The sequence below is a fragment of the Pempheris klunzingeri genome, chromosome 8 (genome assembly GCF_042242105.1).
Source record: "Pempheris klunzingeri isolate RE-2024b chromosome 8, fPemKlu1.hap1, whole genome shotgun sequence".
Classification (NCBI taxonomy): domain Eukaryota; kingdom Metazoa; phylum Chordata; class Actinopteri; order Acropomatiformes; family Pempheridae; genus Pempheris; species Pempheris klunzingeri.
The window spans coordinates 16,187,497-16,204,065 of NC_092019.1; the positions used below are offsets into that span (position 1 = coordinate 16,187,497).

At 40.9% G+C, this 16,569-nt stretch overlaps 1 protein-coding gene across 1 annotated transcript in view; it reads right to left on the minus strand.

Annotated features, from left to right (window-relative positions):
* Positions 1-9,692: 9,692 nt before the first annotated feature.
* Positions 9,693-16,569, minus strand: part of LOC139205400 (ephrin-A4) — a 32,071-nt gene continuing 25,194 nt past the window's right edge. The window contains exons 4-5 of the mRNA XM_070835607.1: positions 10,846-10,872; positions 9,693-10,135 (exon numbers count right to left, since the gene is read on the minus strand). Coding sequence (XP_070691708.1) covers positions 10,047-10,135; positions 10,846-10,872 — 116 coding nt within the window. The 3' untranslated portion in view covers positions 9,693-10,046. The remainder of the gene's footprint in view (positions 10,136-10,845; positions 10,873-16,569) is intronic.

Genomic DNA, 16,569 nt, shown 5'->3' on the forward strand with positions numbered 1-16,569 from the left:
AACACCGGGACATTGTCTGAGTGATGATGTTTGTGTGGAAGAAAATTATATTCCTATAGACTCATGATGTGCGTGAGGTGGGCTGTCCTTGTGTGACTCACACTTTGACCTACTTAGCGTATATAACTATAATGGAAGAGTTAGGTTTTTAAACAGATTAATGAATAGATTAAAGTCACATCATTGCTCCACTTTATCTCTTGTGTGCTTGTTGTAACTTTCTAGTTCCTCATTTTCTTCCAGTATCACTTTAATATAGCTGTAAGGCAGTATAGTGGTATATCCATCTACAATATGTTACTATACTCATACATAGGCCTATACTCTTTACTTATAGTGGTCCTGATGGTCTTTATAGTGGACTTTACTGTACATAAGTACAGTTTTGAGGTGGGCTGGTACTTCAAAACTACATTTCAGAGGGAGGTATTGCACTTTTTATGACTGTTTTACCTAAAAACACATAGTAAGCTTATAAGATACAATATATCATGAACTGTTGTAGATTAAACCAGTGGTTCTTAACCTTTTTGGCTTGTTACCCTTTACAATAAAACAAACAAACTGCGGTTTAGGCCTCTTGTCACATTTCAGATGCTCACTTCCACAAAAGAACAGTTTCCCCACTAAACTCTATATACACCATATATATACAGTGGGGCAAAAAAGTATTTAGTCAGCCACCAATTGTGCAAGTTCTCCCACTTAAAAAGATGAGAGAGGCCTGTAATTTTCATCATAGGTACACTTCAACTATGAGAGACAGAATGGGGGGAAAGAATCCAGGAAATCACATTGTAGGATTTTTAATGAATTAATTGGTAAATTCCTCGGTAAAATAAGTATTTGGTCACCTACAAACAAGCAAGATTTCTGGCTCTCACAGACCTGTAACTTCTTCTTTAAGAGGCTCCTCTGTCCTCCACTCGTTACCTGTATTAACGGCACCTGTTTGAACTCGTTATCAGTATAAAAGACACCTGTCCACAACCTCAAACAGTCACACTCCCAACTCCACTATGGCCAAGACCAAAGAGCTGTCAAAGGACACCAGAAACAAAATTGTAGACCTGCACCAGGCTGGGAAGACTGAATCTGCAATAGGTAAGCAGCTGGGTGTGAAGAAATCAACTGTGGGAGCAATTATTAGAAAATGGAAGACATACAAGACCATTGATAATCTCCCTCAATCTGGGGCTCCACCCAAGATCTCACCCCGTGGGGTCAAAATGATCACAAGAACAGTGAGCAAAAATCGCAGAACCACACGGGGGGACCTAGTGAATGACCTGCAGAGAGCTGGGACCAAAGTAACAAAGGCTACCATCAGTAACACACTACGCCGCCAGGGACTCAAATCCTGCAGTGCCAGATGTGTCCCCCTGCTTAAGCCAGTACATGTCCAGGCCCGTCTGAAGTTTGCTAGAGAGCATTTGGATGATCCAGAAGAGGATTGGGAGAATGTCATATGGTCAGATGAAACCAAAATAGAACTTTTTGGTAAAAACTCAACTTGTCGTGTTTGGAGGTGAAAGAATGCTGAGTTGCATCCAAAGAACACCATACCTACAGTGAAGCATGGGGGTGGAAACATCATACTTTGGGGCTGTTTTTCTGCAAAGGGACCAGGACGACTGATCCGTGTAAAGGAAAGAATGAATGGGGCCGTGTATCGTGAGATTTTGAGTGAAAACCTCCTTCCATCAGCAAGGGCATCGAAGATGAAACATGGCTGGGTCTTTCAGCATGACAATGATCCCAAACACACCGCCCGGGCAACGAAGGAGTGGCTTCGTAAGAAGCATTTCAAGGTCCTGGAGTGGCCTAGCCAGTCTCCAGATCTCAACCCCATAGAAAATCTTTGGAGGGAGTTGAAAGTCCGTGTTGCCCAGCGACAGCCCCAAAACATCATTGCTCTAGAGGAGATCTGCGTGGAGGAATGGGCCAAAATACCAGCAACAGTGTGTGAAAACCTTGTGAAGACTTACAGAAAACGTTTGGCCTCTGTCATTGCCAACAAAGGGTATATAACAAAGTATTGAGATGAACTTTTGTTATTGACCAAATACTTATTTTCCACCATAATTTGCAAATAAATTCTTTAAAAATCAGACAATGTGATTTTCTGGATTTTTTTTTCTCATTCTGTCTCTCATAGTTGAGGTATACCTGTGATGAAAATTACAGGCCTCTCATCTTTTTAAATGGAAGAACTTGCACAATTGGTGGCTGACTAAATACTTTATTTTTACCTGCTCAAGGCCCAAAGAGGCAGTTAAGAGCAAAATCCTCAAAATAAATACAGGTTTGTGAAGCAGAACTTAAAGAGCATAAAGTAGGTGAAAGCAGCTCCACCCTGAGACCCGAATGTATGTGCTATCATATAAACTGGGGATGCTGCATTTATTTTGACATTTGTATGATATCTTTCTAAAGTTTATTATCTTTGTCCTTTAGTTACATTGTCTCCCTCAGTTTCATCTTCATCCTCTTTCAGTTGTGACTCCATCACTCTCACTTGCCTGTTTCATCCTTCATGTCTGTTTTGGCTTCACTGCTGTATCCACCCACTATCTACTGTAGTCATCACACCACATCCGTCCTCTGCCTCTCCCAAGTGATATAACTCTCGATTTTTTTTTTTTCTCAGTACCTTCTTATGAATTTCAAAATGATGTTTTGATTCTGACCCAGAAGACTGAGTCAGAAAAATGTCTGTGGTGACATAGTGGGAGGAAATGGGTAATGACTAGCCTGATCGTTTTCCGGACTAAAATACTATTTTTTCTGTGTGGTCCTCAACTGCATATTTATGAATATTTTCTTCTTCTTTTTTTTTTGTAATTTCACACTGCTGCTTTTAAAACAGGATCTGTTTGCTATCTACAAAACTGCAAACAAAACATTTTTGAAATTCTGATACAGCAACTTTTGTGTCATTTGAGACAAAGTGGGGGAAGCAGGAATACAAAAAAAGTGACTCTTTTTCTCTTCCTGTGCATATTTAAACTTAATTGGTTCTCCAAAGAGAGATTGTAGGTCGGCTGGTGGAGGTATGATCACAGCAGCCACTTAAGGGGATGTGCGGATAAGAAGAACTGGGGTGATCAGAGTTACCTCCTCTGTATTAGCTCCATAAAACAGTGAGCAGAAGCGTTTCTCTCCAAATCTCCCAGGTGGGACGATGAGGTATAACAGAATCCACAGAGCTAACGGTGTGTGTGAAATGGACTCAGCATGATTTAAGATCACTGTTACACTCTTGGTATGACTTTGTGCAAAAACATGTGACAAGCTTTGATATCAGAGTGAACTATCCATTTCAGATCCGAGCCTGCCTTGGTGACTGTGATGCTTCTCTCTAAAGGAATATGTTCCTAATCCAATTCCTCAGCAGTTCCTGTAGTGTAAAACGAGACTTGAAGCAGCATGAGACAGCAATTCAGGCGATGTCCTGGGAGGGATGCTTAACACAGAGGATGAATAGACACTCCGTTGTCAGAAAGCATCAGGAGAGAAGGGAGACCTTTGAGTCTATGCAAATTACCAACCCATCTGCATGTAAAGCCAATCGACCAGAACACGGGAAATAGGATGTTCAGTATCAAAGTGTCACACATTAGAAGTAGATGAAAGTAAGAGAGAAAGAAAGCAAGGGAGAAAGTGGGAGGGAGAACGAGGGAGGAGGCTGCTTTGCTTGCTGCCATGTGAAGTGTGACTGACTTCGCTCGTTTGTGTCTGGTTTTGGTGTGTTCAAATAAAAGCCCGTCTCATAATCCTAAGTTTGTCACAGCTCGCAGTCCGGTACACACAACCAAGACCCCCTGCTCGTAGCCGCACACATGGGATGCATTCAGAGATGCCTTTCACACAGCGGGCTCGCTTTAATATAAAGGGCCGGGGTCTGTGAAGCTCCAACCAGCATGCTGCAAACTGATGAGAAAAAATCAGCTCGGCTCAACTCAACTGGAGCTCATTTGAACTCAACAGCCATAACTTAAACATGGTGCAGGGTATTAGAAAGATGAGAGATGTTTAACACTAGAAAGGCCCAGCCAGTGTCAACTGATTCCTGTTTTTAAAGATTAGGACTGGATTTTAAAGTGCTGCCACAAGTTTTCTGAGGCCAATTTTATGTATGAATCAATGTAAAATATCCAATATCAGGCATGGAGATAATATTTATGTTTACCTCTTTCAAATGACATCTTGTTCATGTTTTTAGTGTTTAAAGTTTGTCATTGCAGTGTTTTTCAGAGTGTCCTTGGATTGCTCTTATGTAGGAAATGTGAAATCAGTGGATGTGAATGAGAACACATTGACAACAAAGGCTGGCATGTTGGTCTGTGAATCTGTTGACAAGAGCTCCTGCTTCAGCTTAACACCAAAACAGCTAATGTGTGTTGTTACCTCCTTTGTCATAATCCGGTCCATCCACCCTTACCGGTGTTTGTGAGACACAGTGGAAGGGCCTGCTCTGTGAGCATACAGCAGAAATAATTACACTGTTATTGTCTACCTGACACGTGTAAAGGATGTGAATAAGAGTACGACAAGCAGACGCAGATAGTTTTGCTTTTATTTAGAACAAACAAACTCTGCTTACGGCGAAGAGGAAATAAAAGCTCAGACTATTATTCATAACCTGGAAATTAAATAGCACACCGATTCATCAAGGCCACAAAATTATTCAATGATAATCCTCAGAGGCCTCCACGACCCAAAGTCTCACGCAGAAAAGACTATGAGCAAAACATGGAACCTGGTCGGGAACCATGTTTTTCTATGCTTCTAACAGACTCTTATTGTAAATGATGCGGTAAATCACTTCATATAAATACGCACTGAATGAAAAAAATCAAATAGCGTTAAAAAAAACGAAGTGATTTCCCCAAAGCTGGGTGTGTTGTGATGTGGCATCCTCAGTAATGAATGTGTAAATGCAAATGTGTTATTTCAATGGATTCATCTATTCCAAATTATTTCCTTGTCAGTGGTTTTTAAGTGACATTTTGAATCTGCAATTTGATAAATGATTTAAAATATATCATTCTTATTGGTTTTGGGCTGTCTACTATCAAAGTCAACTTTTAAACTAAAGATAATTTGCATAAATACTTAGTAATTCTATATGAAATAATTACCTTCCTACAGCTTTAAAGCTTTAGGGGCTCTGCATTCGTACAATGGCTGCTCAACCCTCCATTATGGCTCTGTGAACACAGTTACATTTTTTATACTGCATATACTCTGTTATACAAAGCAATGTTTTCTATAATGTTGCTTGCATAGTGACAGCTGTTCTAGTTCTGTATATATGTGAGGTAAAGAGTGGTAACTATTGATCAGCTGTGAAGCCCATTGAAAATACTCTGTCGCTGGGAAAATAAGTGAAGTGAAACCTCCCAGAATAAATAAGGGGGATATTCTTCTTACTCTAAAGAATCTAAAGGCACTTAAGTAAAGGATCTGCTTGTTATAACCCACTTCACAGATTTAGCATCTTAAGCGTCTTTTACTCTCTACCGCATGAAGGGTCAAATACTCACCCTGGGAAATATATACTGTATCTGATTATAAAGTATTGGAAAAAGTAGACGCAATATGTGCAAGAGATGTCAAGTGACATTTTGGTGATTGCTGGAGACTTAAGCATAATCCTTGTTCTTGATATTGTTGAGAGCTCTTTTGTGGGACTATATAATACTGCACACACAGCTGAGACTTTACCTTGAGGAGTAAAATAACTCTCAGTGTTGCTTTCAGACACGTGGCAGCGATGACACCTGACAGAAAAGCATTGTGTTGTGCATCTTGTTTTCACAGCTTTTGCTTCTACGTGCTGGCTGATGCGGTGTTTAAAGTCCGGAGGTCAGGAGATTCAAACTGCGATTCAGTCATTTCCATTTCCTGATGCAAAAAGTTTTTGGAAGAAGGCAGATGTGGGCAGTAATGCGCAGAAGTGTTGGCTGAATATCAGCTTGGTGAGCTGGAAAAATCAGAGGAGCTTTAGTTTTGGCACCTTTTAAATCTCCAACTGGCTCTGCCCATCAATAACATTTATGGCTGCCTCTCGGTGAAAACAGTCAAAACATAACAGCAAAAGCATAGAATCCCTGTAATCATCAGCATCTTAACAAGACTAGTCGTGTCCAGAACCATTTACTTGTGGTACAGTCTCACAGTCTTCTTTGTTAAAATGTACCAGATGAAGGCTTTGAAGGACAGAATGCACAATGAAAACCAGCTCGGCCTTGTATCGGTTCACTGCCTTGAGGACATAAGGTGTTTATCTTCTATGGATGCTGTGACTTCAATAAAATACATTATTCTAAAAACCCAACAAATTAATTCAAGATGTTTAAAAAACACCTCTCCCAAGGACCTCATGTTCTTGAGGCATTTCCAAAGAATTCAGAGGGACACTTGAAGTCGTCGGGACGCCCTCTCACCTCAGCTCACCTTGGTTCTGAATTATGTGAAATATACACCGGTCAGGATTCTCAACAAGATCAAGGTGTTGATTACATGCTGACAAACTCTTAACATCCTTCCAAAATTCAAGGTAAGCCTTGGGAAGCATGTGCCGCAGACATCTACGCCCTGCTGAATGCTAAGAAGAAAGGAGAAACTTGTTATCTTGCAATAATTTAAAACTACAGCAGATTTATATTACTTTGAATTAAAATACATATTTAATTTTATTTCAGATTTTTTTTTACTGTAAATACCTTCAAATATATAATCGTATTTGATCATATTGTGCCCTTAGAAATTATGTATTTTTTCAAGTAATAGCAATATGACTATATAAGCATTGTTTGCCTCTATTAATAGCCAGAGTTTTGTGTTTCGGAAGATGTAATCAACACTGGCAATTCGAACCTTAAATATTCAGCTGAGGTCCAAATAGATATAGGCCAACTTCTGGTAACAGAACCTGTTATGTTGAAATGTGGTACAGTGTAATTACAGAGTCATTTGTTGAAATGCAGAGCTGCAGTATGGATATGCAATGAGGATTTTTTTTGTTTTTAGTCAGACAGATACTTAAAAACTAAATCTGTCGTCCAAGAAATTGTTTATGATCGCAGTCGTCCCGCAGTCGAAGCTTTGACATGGAATTTTTACAGTCTTCTAAATTTATATAATATGGCAACATCTGTCCATAATTATGACGTTTAGTTTGGAGGGTGAGTTCAGCTCCAGTTTTAGTACACTGACACACAGCCGACGCTTTCAGAACACCACTACTGTCCAATGAGAAAAAAAATCTAAAAATATCAGAAATTCTTGGTACGATTGTTCAATTATTTCCTGTCTGGAATCAACTATAAAACATTAAAAAAAGAATCCATCAATATCACACTGTTATATAAAAGCTTCTGTTTGTGCATCCTTTCGCTGGATTAACACAACCTGGACACAGGCTCAGTTTACCGCTGCTGCTTTCTAAGTCCTTTTCCTTTTATACCAGTCTGAAAGTATCCCCCAGTTTCCGCTGATTTCAGTATGCTTACTTCATCATTCACAGTGGAAAAAAGAATGAAAACATCGGCTGTGGAAATTCCTACGTGAAGGTCAAAATCAAAGGCAGTTCATAACATGCCTCAACAGTGACAAACATGTCATCAGAAGAGATCATAAACCATGAAATAGAAGCATTAGCCCCATTATCCAGGAAATTGCCTTTCTGGCTTCACAAGAGGCTCTACATTACAGCCTACATAAATGGAAATGCATTTACAGCTTATTTAGATGTAAACTTCTATATTCAAAACGCAAAACAAAAACATCTCCTCTTGCTCTGCGTCCAACCTCAGTTCTGTGTTTACTGAAAGTAAATACAGTTACTACTTTAAGATTCATATATTTTCAATGATGCTTTGGGGTCTATTAATACTGGGATTCTATTAGGTATCTGAGTCTTAGCAGGCTTTGGCCACCCATAGATAAAAACTCAGCTCAATATTCCACTAGGTTACTCATGTTACAGTGGCCTCTTACACCACAAGGTCATTTCAAGTCCCTGAAGTCTCCTTATCTTCATACTCCTGCGTATTATACTAGATGTGTGTTCTGCAAATAAAGTGTGTGCAATGTGTGTGTGTGTGTGTGTGTGTGTGCGCGCGGTTACATAAAATATCAATACTTTCAAAAGTTCAAAAAAGACAATTAAATGACTCGACGCGTTTAAATGCAATCATATTTATTTTGTTGTCTTGCCACGTAAAAAAGGCTCAGATTGCAGTTGGCTCTTCATAGAAGACGTAACATTCTTCACTAAAATGTGAAAGCAGAAGACGTGACACACACAAAGAAATAAAAAACAAAGTCCTCTTTTACATGATTGTAAAATTTCACATCACGTAAATTATTTAACAAATCTTCAAAATTAATATAAAAAAACAATGCAGTGACTTGTGTGATTTACAGCCAAAATACACCCAAATATTTGGAAAAATTATATGAACTGCTAACAATGTAGATTTTCAAAGCTGTAATAAACCGCGCAACCAACCTATGGATTTTCTGAGGTCTAGTCAATCAAATATAGTGGGAAAATTATATGTAACATTATAAATATATAAACTTCATTTAATTTCCATGAAACACCACACCTACATTATCTCTAATTTCAATTTAAAAAACATCAGGAAAATAAATGAATTATTAATTCATTAAAATCTCTAAAAAAAATTTTAATCTTTGTCAATTAGAGTGATTCCTTTAAAAAAATAATTTGGCAAAAGAAAATGAAACTAATTCCACCATCAAGTCATTTCACTTTGAAACTACATTGTAGCAGAGCAAATTTAAAATATACCAGTAAATACATTATATATCCAAAATATAAATGATTGTTTGTGTATGCGAAGGGTATTTCTTTTTGTCAGACTTTTGCACTTAATTATCAGAAGTCAATGCTTGCTAAAACACTGAATGATGTAGTTGATATATCTAATTTTGCAGAATATATTAACTATACAGTAAAACCTAAAATCAAAGATTCTGCATAAAAAAACCCAAACCAAACAATAACAACAACAACAACAGAAAAAAAGCATATGTGCATATCTGTACACCTGGTTGGTCAACAACAGCATCAACCAATCAGCCCCCTCAGTGGTCCGCAGTGTGTACAGTGGAGCGAGATGAGTGGATGCTCTCCGCTTACCCATAAACTCCTCTGTTCTGCGCTTTATTCTAAAGCAGACAGAGGAATTGGGAGGAAGAACAACAAGGGATCCAATCGGAGAGGACAAACTCTGTCCAAGGTCCCAATATTACTATACAGCACCAGAATCTAGTGTCCAGTTTCCGACTTTATGGCCAACCCAGTCCAATTCCAGTTAAACCAGTTGAATCCCAGTAGGGGGCGCAGCAGTCCTGTTTGACTATTCCAGAATATTCCCCATTTCCTCTTAAAAGGCCTTTATTTCCAAATTAATTCTAATTAATTACAAAAGTTTAACACGTGTATTTTACTCATATGCAAATAAGGCAGTTGAACATTTGTCAGTATAAAAGAAAAAAAAAAAATCACCAGCTAAGTGTTGACCTCCAACCTGAGACACAATGTACAGTTGGATGCTTATTTGGCCACTTTTTTAACTGGAGGCAGGTTCTCAACAAGAAGTAAATACAACACAAATAAGAAACAGAAGGAGAAACATTGAGAAACATCTCATTGTTCTTCTGGATTTGAGCCTCATGACTAAGCCTAGCTCTCTATGTAATATACTGTGCTACAACTTACACAACAGGTGGAAGAAGAAAATAACGAGAAATGAATCATTGTTATTCAGTGTGTCAATCCCTGAGTCACTGTGGCCCTGATTTGGAGAAGACACCTGATTTTGTCTGGAATTTCACAGGTAAACAGCCACAAGGTAATATGTGTCATTTGCAGTAGCTTAGCATAGATTGCATTGTGTCATTCACTGTCCGAGCATAGATTGCATTGTGTACTTGAACGTCTGAGTAATATCTCCCGATCCCATGGAGGTCAGGTGCGAGGTCAGTGGCGAGGACGGCTGAGGATGTCAGGTGGTCAGCAGGAGGAGGACGAGGGTGAGGAGGAGTGGAGGTGAGGCTGTCCTCAATGAGCAAACACTACCTCGAGGTACAGTTTCTGAAAGAGAGAAAAAAACATTGTGTGTGAAATAAACTGTATGGCCAAAAGTCTATGGACAAATATGTGGTATAATATTTTGGGCAAAGCGGTTTTATTCCAATTTAGGAAAATCTTAATGTTAAAGTAATAATAGTAATAATATAATGATATCATATGCAGTGGTGTGCCTCCTAACTTTGTGACAACAGTTTGTAGAAGGTCACTGGTTTCTGTGTTGGCGCAGAACTTGACTGGCCTACGCAGAGCCCTGGCATAAAAGCCTGTCAAGCACCTTTGGGATGAACTGAATGCAGACTGCGAGTCAGACCTTATCGCCCTACATCACTAAAGCTCTTGATCCTGATGGAATGGGAGCAAATCTCTGAAACCAGGTTCCAAAATCTTATTGAAGAACTTCTCAGAAGAGAGAAGGATGTTGTGGAAAAGCATTAACGATCATTGTTTTAGAATTTGATGTGTGTGATGTTTGGGTGTCCAGATAGTTTTGGCCATGTTCAGCAGTTTCCATTTGACTAATTTCTATTAAGGCTCTATTTCTGTGCATGTTCTCATTTTCACAGATAATGTGCCATATTGTTTTGCAAACAACAGCCAAATAAACCGAGCTTCAACTTGTCAGACAAAAAAACATGACATATGATAATGTACATATGTAACAGAGACGCCTAAGAATAGGAATAAATTGGGTTAAAAATGTTGCGTCTCACCTTGTATTTGTTTTGAACCCTCTGATGCTGTAATAAGAGGCAGAGGAGAGAGAAGATTTAGATAAAGTTGAGGCGAAGAAACAAGTTGCTGATTAGTCATTTTTGCATACTTAACTTTCTCAATAAAGCTACTGCTTTGTGGAACAAAAGGAGCAAGAAACAGACAAATGACCAGGGGAAGGTATTTACCATTACTCAAAGCCTAACGCCATGAAAAATGAGTACTGACTGGCTGTCCAACCCTAAATATGTCCCCTATGCAAATTCTTGTAAAGGTCGGATAAAAAAAGAGCTTGAGAAGCATGGTAACAGGAAAAGATAGTGTTATGTAAATTAGGAGGAGTAAGAATGATCGAGATTATACGGGGGGGTGGGGGGGGTACAGGAAATGAAAAAGAAGGGGGGGAAAACACAAGAAAATTCAAAATGACAGAGCGAAACCAAGAAGTGGACAGAAGATGAAAGGAAGAGCGGTGGAGACCCGAGTGAGAAAGTACGGTGAAAAAAAGAAGGTTGGAAAGATTGAAACAAGGTCAGACAGAGAGAAAAGGGAGGGAGAGAGAGAGACAGGAATGGGGGGGGGGGGATGTTTGTGTCTGGGCGTCACTTTCTCAGCAGGGGGTGGACTAAAAGGAAATAATGGAGGGAAGGATGGAGGGATGGTCGGATGAAGGGATAGAGAGGGGTGGGAGAGCTGGTGAAGAAAAAGAAGAAAAAAAGACCCCCCAAAAAAAAATAAATACAGGTAGTGAGACTGAAAAGCGGAAAACGGTTAAAACCTCTCCAAAGACGGGAACCGACGTGTAACATCGGTGAGAGCGGACAGAAGGGTCAGGAAACAGGGATGAGGCTGCAAAATTGCAGCTGTTATTAAATTGATCTATGGCCTTGAACCCATCTCTGACACTGCAACCCCAAAGACTCTATCTCTCACACACACACACACACACACACACACACACAAGCATGCACAAACACGCACACAGGAAGACAAAGCGTGTATTGATGTCTCCAGGAAAACTACCACCTATCCACATCCCACAGTGCTTGACTGAGATTATGAGAGAGGAAATGGGACACTCTGAGCTCATCTGTAGAGTCACACGAGGGGAGAAAGGATTTATTAAATGAGGGCTTAGCAGAGAAACAGTGTGTCTCTAATATCCATCTTGTACCTACAGGTCTCTGCAGCAACATGTCACTCCGACAGACATGAGCCACTAAATTACTCGCAGGTTCTGTACAACTAACGACCATCTAGGGGTTAACGAAGCATTAAATAGCATGCTGGGTCTGGGCCTCTCACTCAGCTGGTGTGTGTGGCTGGAACTCTAAGTAGATGAGTTTTATTCTTTTCTGTTTGCTTTGCTTTTCCGTACAAACATTTCCTGCTTGAAATGGTGCCGCAGCACGGTCGCAAAACACGACAAAAAAACCTAAAAATTCATTTTTAATTTGGAAAAAAATCAACCCGTGTTTAAATGCAATTTAATGACCAAAGAATGTTAATTATTTAACCGTCCTTTAATGTTTAAATTGCGTTGATAAAAGACAGGCAAGAACCGTGTATAACTTAATCAAAGCATTTTAAATCAATTAATGAAATTAATGACAAAAAAACAAAGAGAAAAAAAACCCTGGTTATATCACTTTAACTTCTTGATTAGTGACTGCTTGTATTGCGGATACTTTGGATGCGGCAAATGTATTTTAAAAAATAATTTCCTTGAAATGACAATTATAAATAAGTAAATCACACTTCTGATTTACTTGGTTGGAGAAAAAACACTTTATTAAGAACAATTTATTAAGAACAATTACCGTGTGTGTAACGCCACGCCGCTCTCTGAAACTAAAATGTTAAATGCCTTGTGTTTACCCGGCTGTGTGTGATGTGTGTGTTTTGATCCGGCTTTAATCACATCATCTGTGCGGAAACTGGACGCTGAGAACACTAGTTTGAGTCAACATCATAATTTTGGTCATGGTGAGCTCCGCCACAAAATGGCGTCCATGGTGGTGTGACTGCACAAACAGACCGTCTCTGCACTGCAGTCAGAAATATGCAGCATGTGTAACTGTACATGCATAACCATGGCTAAATGTGTGACTGTGTGTGTGGGTGTGCATGCCAGCGTATGTGTGTGTGCATGCGTGCGTGCGCGTGCACGTGTGTGTCTCCAGTCGGCAGAACGCGCCACTGCAGAGACAGACACTGTTCCACCATCCCACCTCTCCCCTCGTGCCGCCATTTTACATACGCAGGAGCTAATGCTAACCACCCCTGACTGTAGACACATTACTAAAAGTGAAAAATTAGGCAAAAACTGTGAAAACAACAGCGAACGAGAAGCGCGAATCGACGAAAACGGTTAAAGTCAAATTCTGAGTTTCGAGTTTGGAATCCTAGAGAGCTCGGTTGGGCAAGCGGTGTGTGTGTATGTCTGAGTTTTGTCCTTGTGTGTATCGAGTTCAGAGGGTACAAAGGTATTTGGGAGAGAGTGGAGGGGGTAAGGAGAGCAGCGATGTAAGAAATCTCGAAAAAAAAAAATGGGAAAAAAAAAAGAGAGAGAAACTGGGGAAAATGGTGAAGCTCTGCAAACTGAAATGAATGCAATGGACTGCTCACAGCGGGAGAATGACAGAAAAAGGGAAGAGAGACGGAGAGAGAAAGGGAATCAATTAGAGAGAGAGAGAAGTTGGTCTATAATGGTTTCTCACAGTAGGACGGCTGAAGAAGAGAAAGGCGGAGAGGCAGAGCGACAAGGAGAACAAGAGAGATAAACACAACAGGAAGAGTTTTAGAGAGAAGTTGCAGCAAAAAAAAAAAAAAAAAAGGTAAGTATGGAGTGAGAGGCGAAGCGAGCCGTTGAAAGATGCAATAGAGGGCTGCAGGGTGCCCGAGATTTCACATGACACAGTCTGCTGATGCTGATTCAGAGCCTTGTTTTCTGATGCAACACAGGCTCAAGCACCTTTCAACGAAGCTCTTTCTCTGGCGTGATTCGTGACAGCATTGTGTTCAAATAAGCATCAAATCACTACGCCAAAAAAAAAAACAACAACACCAGATCTGCAGAAAAACATAGGATCCTTTAAAATGCAACAACCATGATGGGGAAACAAGTAACATCAGGTGAACACATGAGCGCGTGCATGCACACAAACTCACGGGGTGTCATTAGGACTGAATCTGTCCTGCCTGGTTTGTTATGTTCTTGGGTTAAATTAAGGCGATAAACACACACATTCACACACTGGAGAGGAGACCGAGGGACTGGCGAGCGGCAGCTGACCTTGGAGCAATGACAGCGTACCTGACGGACCCTCTCACTGTCACCACTCTGTCCTTCAGACCAGTGTAAGGCAGGTGTGTGTGTGCTCACTGATAATTAATTCAAACGCCCACAACAGGGTATCCCCACATGGAACTACGTTTTCATGACACGGGCTGCTTTCTGGAAGGAAAAAAAAAAGTTTGGAGAGAGAAGAAGGGAGGGAGTACGGTTTGAAGTTTAGATAAGAGATGAGATATAGCTGAAGGACAAGAGGCTGCCATCACCGCAGGCCACACACACACACACACACACACACACACACACACACACACACAGTCAGAGTACACAGGCATGGGGCGCCCTGCTGCCATGCTACCTGTCAGATAAAAGGGAACCTGAACAGGAAGGAACCGGAGAGTATGTGAGGTGTTACCACAGGGAACAACACAACAACAGCTGTGGTAAACCGTCACTAATGGACAGCCGAAGAGAGAGAGAGAGAGAGAGGGAGAGAGTGAGAGACCCTCCAACTCTCCTTCATCTCCTCTCTCATCCATCTAATTCGCTCTTCTCTCTCCGGCCTCATGTATTCTCATCCCAACGCACTCACCACACAGCATGCGCACGACAGAGATGGAGCGGAGCGCAGAAACGGGGAGAGGGGAGCCGGCGAATAACTGTATCGTGTATATGGAGATACAACAAAGAGATAGCGAAACACAGGGAAGGTGGGGTGAGGTGGGGTGAGAAGGGGGGGGGGGGGAAGGGCGGAGTCAAGGGGGGAGGGAGGAGGAAGTGTAAGAGACTGCCATGGATGGTGCCTAGATTAGTTTTGCTCCAGTAGCGAAAGATCATAAAAAATGAGGAAGGGAGGAGAGAGCTGAGGAGACAGAGAGAAGGGGAGGATTAGTGCCACTTCAGGAATGACAGAAGACTAGAAAGAAAGAGCGGGAGGTTGGAGGGGGGGGGGGGTGAAAGACAAGGAGAGGGAGATCCTGAAATTTAGTCGGGATTAGTTTTGGTTAAGGAACAGGATGAGAGAGAGAGAGAGAGAGAGAGAGGGAAAAAAAGCGAAAAGGAAACAGTACTTGAAAGTACAGTACATACTTCTTTACAGGTAGAAGTCTTTAAGGCTTTAACACTAAAGTCAAGTGTGTGTGCATGTGTCTCCCAGCATGCATTATCCAGGTGACTTCAAATATTTTAGATAAATATTTCCGCTCAGATATGCTGATCAGGAAATACTGTCAGAAGGTCAAGACTACATTAGCATTTTCTCACCGAACAACTATCTGTGGTATTTCTAATTAATGACAGCAGGATAATTAACATATAAAAAAAGTCATCAGCCTTCACTCTGGTAATAACGCAGCAAATTAGTCCCCGTCTCGCGCCGGAACAGTGATGGCATTTAAGAACTCATTTGAGACGGATGTGGTTCCTTTTATTCTGATTTTTAATATATTTTCCCCCTTTACACTGCAAATTTAATCAAAGAGGCATCGTTGGGAGGTATTTGTTGGATGGCATGTAGGAATTTAGTGAATGGGTCTATCACACACACACACACAGAGCAGAGACACACAACCTTGTGACCAATTTTCCAGGAAAAAGTGTGTGTTAGTTCAGCCTGGGACAGCATGACAAGCCCCCTGCAGATAGGACTGGGATGGGAACTGGGACAGACGTCTCAGGCACGAATATGAGGGCACACACACAAACACACACTTCTACAAATTATACTGCCAGAGAACACATGCAAAGGCCCATAGACCCGTGTAGGAACGCACAAAAACACAAAGTGCACAGATACAGAAAAATGGTCATACACGCAGAAATGTTCTCTCTCGCTCTCTCTCTCACACACACACACACACACACACACACACACACACACACACACAACTGTACAGGGATTCCCACAGTGACTGGGCAACATTCCCGACCGGAATGGGCAGCTCACTGGACTGGAAGACTAACATTACTCCAGGCGCGCTCTGGATTAGATCAACTCTGGGAATTTCACACAGGGACAGAGACATGGAGAGTGGGAGAATCAGGGAGACAAGGAGGTTTATAAAAAAAAAAAAAAAAAAAAAGCACAGAATGGACAGGGGGTGGGGGCAGAGAGATGTGCTTTAGAGAGAAGTAATGCTTAAAAAACCCTCAATCCAATTAGGCTTAAAAGCCAACGCTGAGTGGAGAGTGAAGTTCGTGCAGTTTTTGAAACGGAGCGAGTCTCATCTTACAAGGTTAAAGATACGGCTTTGGATTGTGAGGGCTGAAGCTACATATTGCTTCATTGATAAAAGTGGAGAACTGGAGCATCTGAGTTATTCAAAACGTGAGGAGGAAGCAGAGGGAAGAGTTGCGGGGATCATAAACATCATGCTGTAGCACCCTGATAGTAGAGAGAGAGAGGCAGCGAGGGGAGCCTCTTGGTGTA